Raw genomic sequence first — 16,727 nt, 5'->3', positions numbered from 1 at the left:
TCCTTAATAGACTTCCATAGATAAAAAGATCTATCATTGACACTTGAATGTAATAATTCAACCCAGTAAAAAGTTTCCAAAGGTGTGAAACAGAAACAATCTACACATTAGCACAATACAGGACCAAACCCCAGACTCTATACCCATAAAATGATGAAAAAATAAAGTGTTACTTGAACTTGTAAAGTCAATTAAACGTAAGACACTGCTTGTAATGAAAATTTAAGGAGCATTGAGTTCTGATGACATCATTCCAAAATTCCCTATGTCTAACTCCATTATTAAATATATGTGTTTATATATTTTTGCTATTATTGAAATAGATTCTTTTCTCATATACTATATCCTGATTATAGTTTCCCATCCCTCTATGCTTCCCAGTTCCTCTCCACCTCCCTTTCACTCCAAATCCACTCCCTTTCCATCTCTCATTAGAAAAAAATGGGCTTCAAAAAGATAACAATTAAACATGGCAAAAGAAAAGACAATAAGAAAACAAAACTATCATATCAAAATTGAACTTAGCAACCCAATAGGGGAAAGAGAGTCCCAAAAGCAGGCACAAGAGTCAGAGACCCACTCATTCTTACAGTGAGTGTTCCTACCAAAAATATCAAGTTAATGACTATAATGTATACCTAGGGACCTGGTGTAGACCCATGTAGGTTCGGTGCTTGCTGCTTCAGTCTCTCTGAGCTCATATGAGCCTTGCCTTGTTTAGTAATTCAGAAAGCCTTGTTACTCTGGTGTCCTCCATCACCCCTGGCTCTTACAACCTTTCTCTTTCCCTTCCAAGGGATACCCTGAGCCCTGAGGGGAGGGATTTGATGAAGAACTCCAACTTAGACTTTCTTGCCTCATAATATCTGATGTCAGTCTCTGCATCTATTCTGTTCTGCTTCTAGAGGAAGCCTCTCTGACAATGACAAGATAAGGCACTAATCTATCAGTATAGAAGAATATCATTAGGACTCATTTACTGATTTTTTTTTTTTTTTTAGAACAGTGGTGTTTAGTTTTACCCTAGGTCTCTGAGCTATCTACTCTTGCTTCTTAGTTACCCAAGCAGTGCCACATATGGGTTCTATTTGAGTGGGCCTTAAGTCAAATCAGATATCGGTTAGCTACCCCCACAAGTTCTGTGGCACCATTTCCCTAGCATATTTTGCATGCAGAGATTGTAGGTCAAACCTCTTTCAGTAGCTTGCAGAGTACCTTCCCTTATCAAAGAGACTAGAATGTTGGGGTGAGGAGGGCTACATGTCGGTACCAGTTTGACATTTCCAAGCTCAATGAACAGTGTGGTTGTTGTCCTCAGCAATGGGGCTCTGATGTTAGTTCGTGGAGAGCAATCCTTTGCCTTAACAACAGCTTGGATTTGGGGGATATTTCATGAGACATCCCCCTTGACCAAAACTCAATTAAATGCCACCCAGACTAGCCACTAGGCTGACTATAAGAAATGGCTAGCTAAGATTCCATATACCCCATTACAAAGTGTTTTCATTACAATTGCCTTCACAGATTCTAGGAAGTTTCCACTGCAGAAGGTTTTTCACACCACCCTCGGATTATCCCCTGATTGCAGATTCTTTCCTCACAAATTCTCCATACCATGCTGCTCTCCCTGGCACCGGATCGCCTACTCTTGTTCCCACCTGCCACCATAAAATCTATTTTTTTCTTCCTTTCAGGAAGGTCCTTAAATGGACCAGTAAACCTCTCTTGGTTTTACTTTATTTAATGACTAATATCCAATTTTAAGTGAATATAAACCATATCTGTATTTCTATGTCTGGGTTACCTCATTCTGGATATTAATTTTTCTAGTCCTATCTAATTGCCTGAAAATTTTATGATGTCACTGTTTTAAATAGTCAAGTAATATGACATTGCATGAATATGCCACCTTTATTTTTGTCTCTTCTGCAGTAGAAGAGCATCTAGGTTTTTCCAGTTTCTGGCTATTATAAATAAAAAAGCAACAATGGACATAGTTGAGCAAGTGTGCTTGTGGTAGGATAAAGCATCCTTTGCATAATGGGCATAGCTAGAACTTGAGGTAGATTGATTTTCAACATCCTGTCAAAATGCCACATTCATGTCCATAGTGGCTGTACCAGTTTTCACTCCCACCAGAAATGGAAAATTGTTCCCCTTGCTCCATATCATGGCGAGCAAGGGCTGTTACTTGTGTTATCAATCTTAGTCATTCTAACAGATGCAAGGTGGAGTCGTTTTTTATTTGCATTTCTCTGATGGTTAAATGTTGAACATTTATTTAAATGTTTCTCAGTCACTTGAGATCCCTCTATTGAGAAATCTGTTTAGATTTATGCCCCATTTTTAAATTTGATTTTTTGATATCTCTATTGAATGTGGAGTTGGTAAAAAAACAAAACAAACAAATGAAAAAGAAACTTTTCCCATTCGTTAACTGATGCTTTGTCCTATTGATGGTGTCCTTTGCCTTACAGAAGCTTTTGGGTTTTATGAGGTCCCATTTATGAATTGTTGATAGTAGTGTCTGTGCTATCAGTGGACTATTCAGAAGGTTATCTTCTGTTCCAATGCATTCAAGGGTATTCCCCACTTTCACCTCTACCAGGTTCAACGTATATGGTTTTATGATGAGGCATTTAATAGATCTGGACGTGAGTTTTGTGTAGGGTAATATATATAAAGTTATTTTCATTCTAGTTATACAACCAGCATTGTTGAAGATGCTGACTTTTTTTCCAGTTTGTGTTTCTGCCTTCATTATAAAAAAAATTCAGGTGTCCATAGGTATGTGGATTTATGTGTGGTACGTCAATCGATGAATGTATATATTTTCATAACAATGCAATGTGCATTTTTATTAATATATTGTGCAGTACAACTTGAAATCAGTGATGATGATGCACACAGCAGTGTCCTTTTATGCTTCGTGATTTTGTTTCTACATATGAAGTTGAAAATTGTCCTTCTGGATCCATAAAAAATTGTGGGGGCATTTTGATAGGAATTGCATGGAGTATGTAGATTGCTTTTGGAAGGATGGTCAATTTTACCATGTTAATCCAACTTATCCATGAGCATTGGAGATCTTTCTATCTTCTTTGATTTCTTTCTCAAAGATCTGAAGTTCTTATCGTACATGTCTTGGGGAATTATCCCAAGATATTTTATATTACTTAAGGCTATTATGAAAGGTGTTGTTTCCCTGATTTTTTCTTCAGTCTTTGTATACCTTTGTATACAGAAGAGCTAATAATTTTTAAAAATTATATTGTATTCAACAATTTTGCTGAAGGTGTTTATCAGCTATACGAGTTAGCTGGTAGGAGTTTAAGGGTATCACTTATGTATACTATCATGTGATCTTCAAATTATTTTGTAGTCCCACAATACTTTGTGTTTTCCCTACTTAAGTTGATAAATAAGTCCCAATAGTCATACTGTTTATATATAATTAAATTCTAAATAATTGATCAGTTGAAGAAAAATGACTGAAATGAAAAATCAGAGTTATGCTACACAGAGTAAAATCCAATGATGAAGGCCTAAGCTGACGAACATGTCTTGACAGTGACTCCCAAAGGCTATACTATATTGAAGCAGTTTCATGCATTTGAATTGAGCTTCTTTGACTAGGGCCTTTCAACCAGGAACCATATGTTGTTCTTGCTTATGTCTCAGAGATACTGGTGAGTTAGTATCAATGTTCCAGTGTGTATTCATATTCAGGCATAAGAAATTGTGAAAACATATTGAGTACTGGCATTTGTACTGAATGTAGTGAAACAGACCCCTTCTAAAAATGAAATTCATTATGAGAACAGTCCTAAGTTTTATAGTGTCACGGTTTAGATACTTACTGCTTTCAGGCTATGGAATAATTAAGAAATAGAAAAATGACATGTTGTTTTGGCAAAAACAGAATATGAAACTATTTCCATTCTTACACAAACTATTACACTACAATTTATAAATTATTAATTCTCTACAGTCACAAAAGAGTGAACACCCAAGTCTCTAGAGATTAGGGTGTGAAAACATCATTACTGAAAATCCTTTAAGACTCCCGTCACCCTGCACTGTGCTTATATTTCTAATTCTTATCGAACATCAAAGCCACTACATTTAAAACGCACACTTTGAAGGAAGACTACGTATAAATAACATTTTTAGTTAAATGAGAAAATAATCTGTAACATTACAAAATATGCACTAAAAGAGTCAGGATGTATGTGTTTGAGAAAAATAACCAGAAAATCAAAATGAGGTCATGGACATGTGGTAGTTTCTATTTCTAGTGGAGCCACAGTGCCACCCTCTGGTCATATCTATATAATAGCAAAAAGAAGAATTACTGTAAATATTAATATATTCTGTATCATAGCTTCTGACCTTAGATACAACATAAAAGAAACATTACAACAATCGTAGCTTAAAAACCATTGCCTTACTCATGCTCACTAGTGCAGGGTTCTCTCCTATTACATATACTTGTCTGAAAAACAAGGTTTTTTGACCGATATATTTTATTGATTAAATTTATATTATTTGTGAAAGATACACATTTAATAAAAACTATTGTTCACTAAGTATGCATTTTAATTGTCTTGTTCCTTCTCACTATATTCATCAATAAGAGTTCATTTATAAATATGAAAATATACAGATATGCCATATAAAACTCCACAAAATGCATATATATTAGTGATAGTTTTAGAAGCTATTTAAATTCAAATTTATCTTTGGCATGGTCAAAATAAACAGAATAATTTTGGTTTCATATTTGAGATGATGAATGAAGAATTCCTAAGGTATAAAGAAATATTGACAACATCATTATTCTTTTAAGATGCATTCTGGTTGTGCTCTAGTCAGAATCTGGACCATTTTTAAAACAATTAAACAGAATCCTAGTTTAAGTGCTGCCACAAACTTCAAAGTCCTTAAATAAACTCTCTACTAGTGATTAGAAATGTTTCTCAGATAAAAGTCAGCCTCAATTATCACCCAATGAATAGGGCAAAGAAATGGCTGGTGAGTACATTTTTCCATGATGTGAGTGACATTTTCGTGGGACCCCACAGAATGTTTACTTATAGGTTTTCTGTCAAATAGCCTTACCTTCAGCTTCCTGACAGCATCTCTCACGACTTCTGTTCCCTTTGGTTGCTCCACTTCTGTACTGCCAAGAAACTGAACATGAGACATGGGTTTACTAAATCCCATCACTGAACCACCTGAAGCTGCTACTCTTCATAAAGAAAGCTAGGCAGAACTTCAAGCTCAAATCCTAACTGCGTAGAGCAATTTTTACTCAATTTGTGTATAACACATGAAAATACATCATTTGACAATTTACCACTCTGATTTTTCAAAAGTTTTTTAAAAATATTTTTTACCTAAATTTTTTATTTGAAGATTCCCGCTAGAAAGAAAACTGAAGTTATTTCACTGTTCCAAAGAGACAAACTTAAACTCAACAGTTAAAGGTTAGTAAATGCTAACTCCAATTACTTTTGCTAATTACAATGGATTCATGTTATCATTAGTCACACTCTCAAGGCTGAATATACTGGGATTGATGGTCATTCTTTGAAAGTTTAAATTCAAAGGCTAGACATCCTTTAGCTAGTTACAAATCATATTTCACATGTCTGGAGCAGAGCCATTGTGTCGATACATATTAGAACTCCAGAGCTGCATTTAACGTGCTGCCAGGTTTGAAAGCACCATGTCAGATCAGGCAAAGAATAAAGGGTTGAAAAACAAAAGATTTAACAGTATCTTTTTAGTTCATACTTAATCCATATGGTAGACTCCTTTTCTTAAATCTCTGAATTTTTCAAAGCCACTAACAAACAGTCACCACTAAGCTACCATTAGCAAGTATGGGAAAAGAAGAGTATTTTGCCTGTAAACAAAACTTGAGCTAGAAGGGCATATCATGTCAATGCCAGACAATAACAATAAATGATGATAATTTGGGAGAATAATAGTCATACTTGGGCAGAATTGACATTAGTCGCAAGTATTATTATATACAAATACACACATATGGGAAAATTATGGACATCCTTCAGAACATTATAAGTAAATTCATACCCATCACTACCCTAGGACCCTCTTAAAGCTATTTTCCATAGCATTATGTTTAAGGAACCTGATGGAACTTATCCAAAAGACATCTTAATGTGGAACTTGCTACTTACCTCATCTTTACATTACATATTTAATAAATACATTTAGAGCCTGGCAGAGTGCCACCCACCTGTAATTCATGCACTAGGAATATTGAGGTAGGGATCAGAGGCCGACCTGGACTACAGAGTGAGTTCAAAACCAGCATACACACTACACACACACACACACACACACGTATTCATACACACATACATACATGCAGAAACATACATATACTTACAAACATATACATACATATCTATACATGTACACACATACACATACAGATACATACATGTACACACACATACAAATACATACACACACACGTATTCATACACACATACATACATGCAGAAACATACATATACTTACAAACATATACACACATATCTATACATGTACACACATACACATATAGATACATACATGTACACACACATACAAATACATACACACAAAGTTGATGATGAACTAATAACTGAAAAAGTTTTATTTCTTATAATTACTCTTATATTTCAAATTTTAAAAGTCATAATTACTAATTAAATACATTCTACTTATGTACATGCATCCAGGTTTTACTTGTGAAACTTAAACATCATGTCAGGTACCAGAATATGCTCTAGACTTGGTATGTGGAAATGTTATAAATCCCTGAACGGTGGTTTTTTCTGACTATTCTTTAAATAAAAATACTAATACTGCTCTTCAATCATTGTAAAATTCATCATAAAGAGCAACTGAAATACAGATAAAATATAGCAATATTCACACGTACTCTGGTGCCTCATATTTGACCATGTCCCCTGGATGAGGAGGCCTGGTGGCACTCAGAGGAAGGATAGCAGGCTACCAAGAAGAGACTCGATACCCTATGAGCATATACAGGGGGAGGAAGTCCCCCTCAGTCACAGTCATAGGGGAGGGGAGTAAGTGGAAAATGGGAGTGAGTGAGGAATGAGAGGATACAAGGGAGGGGGCAACCATTGAGATGTAATATGAATAAATTAATAAAATTTAAAAAAAGAAAATAATGACAAATAGATAATAAGAAACAATAGTTTTCACTAATATGGATATAATTAATATTCACATAAAATTAAAAATAGGAAATTACACACACACAAAAATATATAGCAATATGTTTTATAAGTACATTGAGTTAATGGTAAATATTAGCCATCAATGTGCACTTGAGTTAGATGGAGGTTTTCTCCCTATTTACTTCTGTCCTCTGGGAAGACCCCCATCTAACTCGAGTGCACCTTGATGGCTAATTTGGGGTGGGAAGGGCACACCTCTATTTGCAAGCATATGGTCAAAGGGGATGAACAGAGATGGGAAAACTCATTTGAATTCAAGCAGCATCATCCAGTGGGATAGAGTATCATCTGATTTACAAAAGCAAAGGAAGAAAGCAGCAGAGGACACTATTAGTTCTCTGTCTACATCTTGATCATCATCTCAGTGTGTAAATACTGAGAGACAATTTCAACACTGTGTTAATACCTTCTGCCTGCTACTATGCTCCCTGCCATGATGGTCATGCATTAAGCTTCTGAAATTGTAAGCCAGCCCCAAATAAGCTTTTTCTTTTATGAGTTGCCTTGGTCTCTTCACAGTATTAGAAAAGTAGCTAAGACAAACCTTAAGGTCAGTATATTTAATTCATAATAAAAACAGAATACTTGAAGACATCACTTAGAAAACAAGAACACACACAAATATTAACGTGATTTAAGCTCTGTTGGTCTTCTTGTGGAGTTCCTGTCACCTCTGGGTTCTTTTATCCTTCCTCCTTTGGATCTAGGCCCCCTACACAGATGTAGTCAATGGGCAACTTCACGTGGGTCTTCAAGTAAGGGGAGTGGGGGCTGTCCTAGACATGGACTCTGTTGCCTGCTTTTGGTCACTTCTCCCTGGCAGGAGTTGTCTGTAAGACTCCCTATGATCTCGCAATGTTTGGCTGTGTATCTCAGCATCCGTTTTGAACAACTGCTGGATGGAGCCTCTCAGAGGACAACTCTGCTAAACTCCTGTCTCCAAGCAAGGCACAGTATCCTAAATAATTGGCTCTGTTCCATAGGGTGGGTCTTTGATTGGGCCAGGCATTGGTTGGACATTTGGTCAATCTCTGCTCTATCTTTATCCTAGCATGTCTTGTAGGCAAGGTAAATTTTGGGTGAGAGTTTTTGTGGGTGGGTTGATGTTCTCCCCCAACTAATGAGGGCCCAGTGGGACTTGTGGAGACTGCAGCACCAACCTAGGACCATGCATGGACTGGAATTAGGCCCCCCTATGCCCATGTAGCCAACGGGAAGCTCAGGCTTCATATGGTGGAGGCTGTCCCTGATATGGACTGTGTTGCCTGTTTTTTGGTCACTTCTGCCTAGCAGGACTGCCTTGCCAGGCCACAGGGGAAGAGGACACACTCAGTCCTGATGCGACTTGATCAACAGAGGAGGATGGGAAGGGGCCCTACCTTTTCTGCAGAATAGGGCAGGGGCGGGGGAAAAGGGAAGGTAGGGCTAGGGGGAGATGAGGGAGGAGGCTACAACCAGGATGTAAAATGAAGAAATTAATTAATTAATAAAATATGGTTTGGACAATTTGAGAAGTAATAGGAATAATAGACAGATAAAGTTGAAGAAATTCATCAAGAATGATTATCTGTCCTGAGGGTATAGAGAGCTTACCTAGCACAAAGAAGCTCTGGGTTCAATCTCCAGCACAACATAAAACATACTATGCCTGTATTACCAGTATTCAAGAGGTATTGAATCAGGAAAGAAAAAATCCAATAGCTAGGCATGGTGGTACACTCCTTTAATAGCAGCACTAAGGCAGATGGAGCTTTGTGAGTTCAAGGATAGCCTGATTTACCTATCCAGCCAGGTCTATATAGTGAGATCTTTTCTCACACACAAAACTCAAAATCATCTCCAAATACACAGGAAGTCCAAGGTGATCATGTGAATGCACGACATTATGCTAAATGGAAAATACACTATTTTCAAGTCATTATGGAAGTTGGGGATGCACTAGCGAACAAAATGAAGCAAAACCAAAAACAACAAAATAAGTCTTATACTGTTTACCTTCCAGTAGGAAAAACAGTGATGGCTGATATTAGGCACATAACTGAATTACTCAGAACCTCGGATGCCTCTTGAGAAGAGGCAGGAGAAAGTGCAGACAGCAGCACACTTGTGTGCCATTGCCTATCTGTGTTGCTTCCCCCCACCCCACTGTTTCAGACAGAATCTTTGGAGAAGAATTCACTGATAATGTGAAATTAATCCAGCTAAAAAAGATATGAATCAGCACATATCTGATGGAAGGAAGGCCAACAAAAGGAAACAAACAGTTGTAAAAGTTAGATGTTAAAAATAGAACAATTAGAAAACTAGTCTAGGGAAGTCTAGACCAAAATTTGTTCAGTGAAGTAGTAGTATCAGCATTGTCAGTAAAAATTGATAAAAATACAAATTCTACTGACTCAGAAACTGTGGGTGGGGAACTATGGCCCTGGGTTCAGTATCTCCTTCACATAATCCTGGAAAATGTGAGAAACTGTGTACTACAAAACCTAATATCAAACCACATAGGTTTCTAGAAACAGAGACCAGGAGAAAAAAATGGCCACATTCTTAGAATCAAAGTTGTAGTTCCAGAGGAATAGACTCGGCACTATGAGGATTGAAAATATACAAGTTAGCTCAGCATTCATGTACCAATGACAAAGAAAAAAATAATAAATGTCCTACACAGTAGCCATAGTCAACATGAAAGCAGAAGAGGAGAATTTAGAAGAGATTGCTGAGAAGAAGGTAAATAATTTATTATGTGCTTTTGGAGAGGTCATCTAGAAATCCATTATTATTTGTATTAAAAGTCTCTTTTAAAAACGATGCAGACTCTAATAACTATGTTTATAAGTTTGGAGTTTAGAAGAAATTCTCCTAGGTATTACATTAGAATAGGATGTAGGGAGGCAGAGAGGGGAGAGAGAGAGAGAGAGAGAAGGGAGAGAGAGAGAGGAGAGAGAGAGAGAGGAGAGAGGAGGAGAGAGAGAGAGAGAGAGAGAAGGGGGGGGAGAGAGAGAGAAGACGGGGGAGGAGGGGAGGGAAGCAGGGAGGGAGGGTTGGGGGCTAACTTGAGGATGGAGACTTCAAAGACCTTGGTTTCCAAAGAAACCAAGAGACCACTGTTACAAAGGACTTAAGGAAATATTCAGAAAATAATGGCAAGAGAAATTAGAATGTGATGTTACTAACACCACCAAAGAACCAGAGTTAGCAATACTGTTCAAGATGCTGCTGTTAGTGGCCAGATAAAGTTCCATCTATTGTAACTTACCGACCTGAAAGAAATATTCAGTGCATTGTTAGTCTATATTGAAAAGTATGGAAATGTGGTATATATTTCCCTCATAGTTTACAAACTATATCATGTCTTTTTTAATATTTCAAAATGACTTTCATAAACACAGAACATCTGTAGATATAATTTAATATTCCACACACAGGATGAAAAGCATGCATCTCTCAGTTCAATATATTAGAAAATTTACAGATGCACAAAAATGAGTATTTTATGTCTATAGGCCATTGAAATTGAAGGTATAAAAATGTACATTAAGTTTCCTAGTGAATAAGATATTTATTTTATGTAATTATTGAAGATTACATTAGCATGTGTCATATTAACTATCAATGACTTAAAGTTTCAGAGATCCCAATGAGTTCCCTCTTTTATCCTCTTCCTCTTACTATAGTCACAGTAATCCCTTCACAGAAGAATGGGAAAGCTGCAGAATTCCACTCTCATTTTCAAGTAGAACTTAAAATGGACTTTTCCTGAGGCTTGTATTAGGATTTGCTTCTTTGCCAGTAGAGAGCAGTCTTGCACATCAATATGGAGCCATTTAAACTGTTTTGCTTGCTGGCTCAAATATTTAAAAATCACTGGAGAAATAATGAAGGTTGAAAATAAGAAGTAAATAAGTTAAAATAAAAAACAATTAAGTAACTAAGGATTTATTGGGTCTGCTATGAAATGTGTCACTATTAGCACATGAAAGACTTAATTTAAACAAAAATATTAAATGTTCATATTACTTATATCAAATTCAAAAATGCCACTTTATTGTATGTATTTGATACATACAATAATTTCAAAATATTAAGAGAAATACATGTTAAAATATAAAAAATATTAAAGTCGAAGATTAATAAAAAATACTGGTGGCATATTAACCAATGATATTCTCGTTACAAAAAGATAAATAATGGGAAGATACCTTTGTAACCAACAATGCAAACTATAAATATAATAGGAAAATTGTGTAAGTCGTGTTGAAATCATCATCATGTGATTTTTTAAAAAAAGCACTTTTTAACCTTTTGACTTCTCAATCAGTTTAGTATATTGGTTGTATATAAGAAAACAAGTTCAACTTTATATATCTTATTTGGCTGAATTACCATGTTACGGAGCCAAAAATACAGGAACAGCTGTCTTTTAAAGCACATGTTAACTTCTAGTTGCAAAAGAAAGGTGAGATACAATTGGATTTAAACCTATTACTTGATTGCCAAAACCATAATCCTGAAAAAAATTAAAACAGACCCACCAAAAAGACAGGTTTTAATCAAAACTTTAGCCAATCTAAAAGGTACCTTTTAAAGTAGGTCCAAGTTGTTTTGATAGAAGAATAAAAAATAAGCTTAGTATTAAAAGGATTATTTACCTTTTATATTTAATTGGAAGTTTCTCATTTTATTTCATTATTTTCTATGAAACCATATGTTCCTTTTAGATACACATGGGGTGTGTTGTTTTAGTAGGCTGAAACAAAACTGATTTCTTCAAAGAACTTATGCAGGCTGTATAAGTGCTCTCAAACTGAACACAAAGTCCACTCACAGTACAAGGCAGCAGGAAGCAAGAGTTCCACAGCCTGGTGCCCTTCAGGGTAGGACTGGGGCTGATGGAATGAATGCAAGGCATCCACTTACATAAAGGTTAAAGAAGTGTGACTGAATATAAAATGAACATTTACAGAAAACAAAAGGCAATGGCTTAATAATTTTTTTCTCAAAAAGAATCAGATGATTGAAAAAAAGAAAATGCAGTGACTACAGAGGTACTCCAATCTCATCTCATCATTTTCTAGAGGAAATCTGGGCAATAAGAAGACCTGTTAGAAGAATCTTAGCCCTAAAAGCTCTCTCTATCACATTATTCATTCCTGTTCCTTTAAGCAAAACAGAAAAGAATGGAAAGTGCCATGGTCCATTAGATCTGGCTGATAGTTGGAATCACATGACTCTCTTTACCACATGCATTTGACTAGTTAATATATATGTATGTATATATATATATATATATATATATATATATATATATATATATATATATATATATTCTCTTATATAAAACATTGAAAATGTTATGTAGTCAAAGAGGCTTTTGGTTTGTTGTTCAGGCAATAAACTAAATTCAAGATACTCATCCCATGTTGTATGTAGTGAACTTCTCATTGTCTGTTTTCTCATTCATAAAATGGGGAAACAGTGCTGTAAAATGTTGAATGACATTTTGGGCATAGCAAGGGTAATCAATGAAACTAATTTAGGTTAAGATGATAAAACAGAACAGTCACAAGAAGAAAACAAAAAGACCCAATCATTTACAATAGAGAAAAGCCATTTTAAGTAATCTGATTTAGATTTTGGCTGGGAGACAGCAAGGACCCTTATATCATATACACACATATTTTTTCCTCTCAAATTTGTATTGTATTTTTTTTTAATTTTTTTTTTATTAATTTATTCTTGTTATATCTCAATGTTTATCCCATCCCTTGTATCCTCCCATTCCTCCCCCCCCCCATTTTCCCATTATTCCCCTCCCCTATGACTGTTCCTGAGGGGGATTACGTCCCCCTATATATTCTCATAGGGTATCAAGTCTCTTCTTGGCTACTTGCTGTCCTTCCTCTGAGTGCCACCAGGTCTCCCCCTCCAGGGGACATGGTCAAATGTGAGGCACCAGAGTACGTGAGAAAGTCGTATCACACTCTCCACTCAACTGTGGAGAATATTCTGACCATTGGCTAGATCTGGGAAGGGGTTTAAAGTTTACCTCCTGTATTGTCCTTTGTATTGTATTTTTAAAATATTGAATTTTAAAGTTATCATTGTAACTTATTGTAAAATGCATTACACTTCAATGAAATATACACACAACATGAGACAAGACAATAGTATATCGACATATATTTCTATATCCTTCATGAAGTGTTCATTCTGGTTTTCAGAGGATCTGTTACATAATAGTTTCTAATAAATAAGATTATTTCTCAAGGTTCTTTATAACAAGTCATTATGACTCTAAGAAATATTCATCCTGTTTCTAGACAGTTTAAGGGACTTTTTAAAGTATGCTGGTATCAGTGAAAGAAAATTCGTTTTATTTCCAACATTGTTACCAATGTAATTTTCTTTGGATATTGTGTTAGCTGCAAAACAACAGTGAACCCACGGACATCTGTTACTCATCCATGCTGCTTCGTTTGATGTCAATTTGACATAAGCTAGAGTCTTTTAGGAAGAGGGAACCTCAACTGAAAAAGCAGTCTCCCAGGATTAGCCTGTGGACAAGATGTGATGCATGTTCTTAAATTGATGAATGACTGCAGAGAACCCAGCTCACTGTGGGAAGTGTCACTCCTGAACTGTGCTCCTAGGTTCCGTAAGAAACAGATTGAGCGAGACACATGAGCAAGTAAGTAACATCACTCCTCCATGGTCTCTGTTCCTCTTGCAGGCTCCTTGGTATCTTCTCTGATTTCTTGGCCTGGCTTCTTTCAGTGACAGACTGATAAGCTTCAAGCTGAAATAAGCCTTTTTTCCTCAAGTTACTTTTGGTCATGATGTTTTATCAGAGTGATAGAATTCCTGACTAAGATACTATCTTAGTCTTAGTTTTTTTTTTTTTTTCCCCACCCTTTTCACATTACAGTGCACAGCATAGTGTTTTGCTCTGGGTTTAAATTTCTGCCAAACCTCCTTCCTCCACTGACTTGATTTTACTCTAGACCTCAAATGCATTCATTTGAAGAACCTTTACTGTTTCAAGAGCCTTATCTATCCCCCTGGGCTCAGTATGCTCTTTCCCCACCCCTTTTGAGTAAACATCCCAGAAATAACCTCACCCCTTCCTAAAACATAGCTTTCATAGTACTTTCCAGGAAAGACACCACACTGTCATGATAATTATCCATATGGTCATTAGTTTTGTTTCTATATCCTAATACATTTCTTTAAACACTGACTGTGTATTATCTGTTCACCCAGTAGTATTCTAAGGGACTGGACACACAGCAGTAAATAAAACTGATGTAAATTCTTGATATATTAATGTTGCTTTGGCATTGCCCTTGCTTTATAGGACTGAAGAAGGCATGTTTGGTCTTTCTCACAGTTCATTCACTCTGCTCTACCTAAAATCTCACTCTCTGAGAGAAATTCAATTAGATTGTCAAAGAAACTGTCAAATATACAGTATCACCCAAACAAAGATTTCTGGGTGTAAGTAAGCATTTTAGTTGGGAAATCTTAAGCCATTTTGAAGAAGGCACCACCATAGAAGATGAATGATTACACTAGGAATTTTACATCTCAAATGACTGTCTTTATTGCTTAGGATGGGGAGGGGATTAACTTTGCTGGGGAGAAGCTGTGCTTACCTCTGCTGAATAAGACTGTGGGTTACCCATACATTAAAGTGCACCTTTCCTGATTTCATTAACTGACCACCTTGGCCTAACTGATGCAACACAGCATTGCTGGTTCATGGCTCTCATTAGCATGTTGGGAGAGCAAGAACAATGGATACGGGCATAGCCTTCTGGACTTTCTTCTCTTAGGCTTAGTGGTATAGACTCAAGTAAAGAACAGAAACAGGTAAACAGACAACACAATAAAAAAGTCGTCAATAATTGAAACAGCTGACACAGCTAATTATTGGTGACAAGAAACATGTTGTTTTATGCAATCAATCAGCATCTGCCTCCAAATCCCAACATTAATAAGAACAGGATGAAAACATACTATGTGACAGGCTGCATTCCAGATATTTAGATACAGGAATAAAAGAAAAGTCAAAGATCCCTGCAGGTGCAACCAAGTAGGACTGTACAAAAAGGCTTTAACAGGATAAATAACATGGTCTTGCACCTTTAATTTTTGCCTCCATCATATACCAGGTCTCTGAACCTTAGTACATGTAACCAGCAGTTTAGACAGATAACCCCCTAAGAAAGAAATGAGTAAATTGGCATAGGAGAGTCCAGCTGGCATCACCATAGTAAGATCTAGGTAAATACTTCCTCCCAGGACAGGTCCTTTCTATGATAGGATCAGGTCTGCAGCATTTTGATTTAGATACTGTAAGGCTTTCTCTCTTAGCCTAAGCCTGGGAACATGACTCAGACAAGCTTGGGAAAATGACCCAGAAAGAATTGAAGGCCAGTTTCAGTTTCTGAGATCAAGGTGGCCAACTGAGATAAACAATTTCAACTAAGGTAAACAATTCTCAGAAAAATACCATCTGGAAATTCTCTGGAAACTCCCCAATACCCCTCCCTGCCAAGAATAGCCCCCAAGACCAACGACCCCTGCAATAGCCAATAATATTTAGACAAGCACCCTTAGCAACCACCAGAGCCAATTCTAACATAGGGCATGCAGCCTCTCCTAACCTTTGCGGGTTTTAGCCTTTTAGAGTAGCCTGTAACAGTGACTCAGGGTGCCTCCCTCCCGAGTGAGTGCTGAGGTCCCCTGTCAGCAATAAACCTTGTGCTTTTGCATCAACACTGTGGTCCTCCAGTGTTCTCTCGCGACAACCCCCTACCCGAGTGGACTCTAGGGTCCAACAATACCAGAGAGATACTACAAAAGGTTTTATTCTTTTAAACAAAGGTCAGGTTCATCTTTTCACAAAATCAACACAATTAATTACTGAAACCCAAAAGCTTCAGCGAATAAAGAAATGTGCTAGGAACTGTAGGTAGCAGATGGAAAAATTGAAGCTCTGAGAACTCCAAAACAGCTGTGTCCTGGCAGGCAGGCCAGTCTGATCAATTGGGTCCACCTGCCTCTCTTTATCAATCCTGCCTTGTAAGCAGCTGAAGACATGCTGCAGCGTGTTTTGTTTGTTTGTTTGCTTGCTTGCCTCAGCAATTAATAGCCTAATTCTCTCATCACCATGCGTATAAAAGCAAGCAGCTATGCTGATGCTCTGGCACAACTCAGGTTCTTCTTCCAATTAGCAAATGCTATATACATCTACAACCAATTTGGCAAATTTCCCTATTTTAAAGCTGAGATATGTTTCTTTGCTAAAGGCAATTTTATTTAGGCTTTTTTTCCTCAATACACCTGATTTTTCCTTAATTTTTTTTTTTTGACCTTAAAAAAATTCAATCATAGTATATTCCAGGGCAGTTCCTGAGTGTATTTTTCAGCTATATTTGA

The 16,727-nt window shown here is 36.6% G+C and overlaps 1 protein-coding gene across 2 annotated transcripts in view; it reads right to left on the bottom strand.

The window, feature by feature from the left end:
• Nucleotides 1-16,727, bottom strand: part of Gulp1 (GULP PTB domain containing engulfment adaptor 1) — a 107,526-nt gene that overhangs the window by 55,221 nt on the left and 35,578 nt on the right. For both annotated transcript variants that reach the window (XM_051153770.1, XM_051153769.1), the window contains exon 3: nt 5,122-5,193. In XM_051153770.1, the coding sequence (XP_051009727.1) occupies nt 5,122-5,193 (72 nt within the window). The remainder of the gene's footprint in view (nt 1-5,121; nt 5,194-16,727) is intronic.

This window comes from Acomys russatus, chromosome 12, assembly GCF_903995435.1.
Source record: "Acomys russatus chromosome 12, mAcoRus1.1, whole genome shotgun sequence".
Taxonomy (NCBI): Eukaryota; Metazoa; Chordata; class Mammalia; order Rodentia; family Muridae; genus Acomys; species Acomys russatus.
Note: the sequence above shows the minus strand (reverse complement) of the source record. Positions and strands in the feature narration are given on the sequence as shown.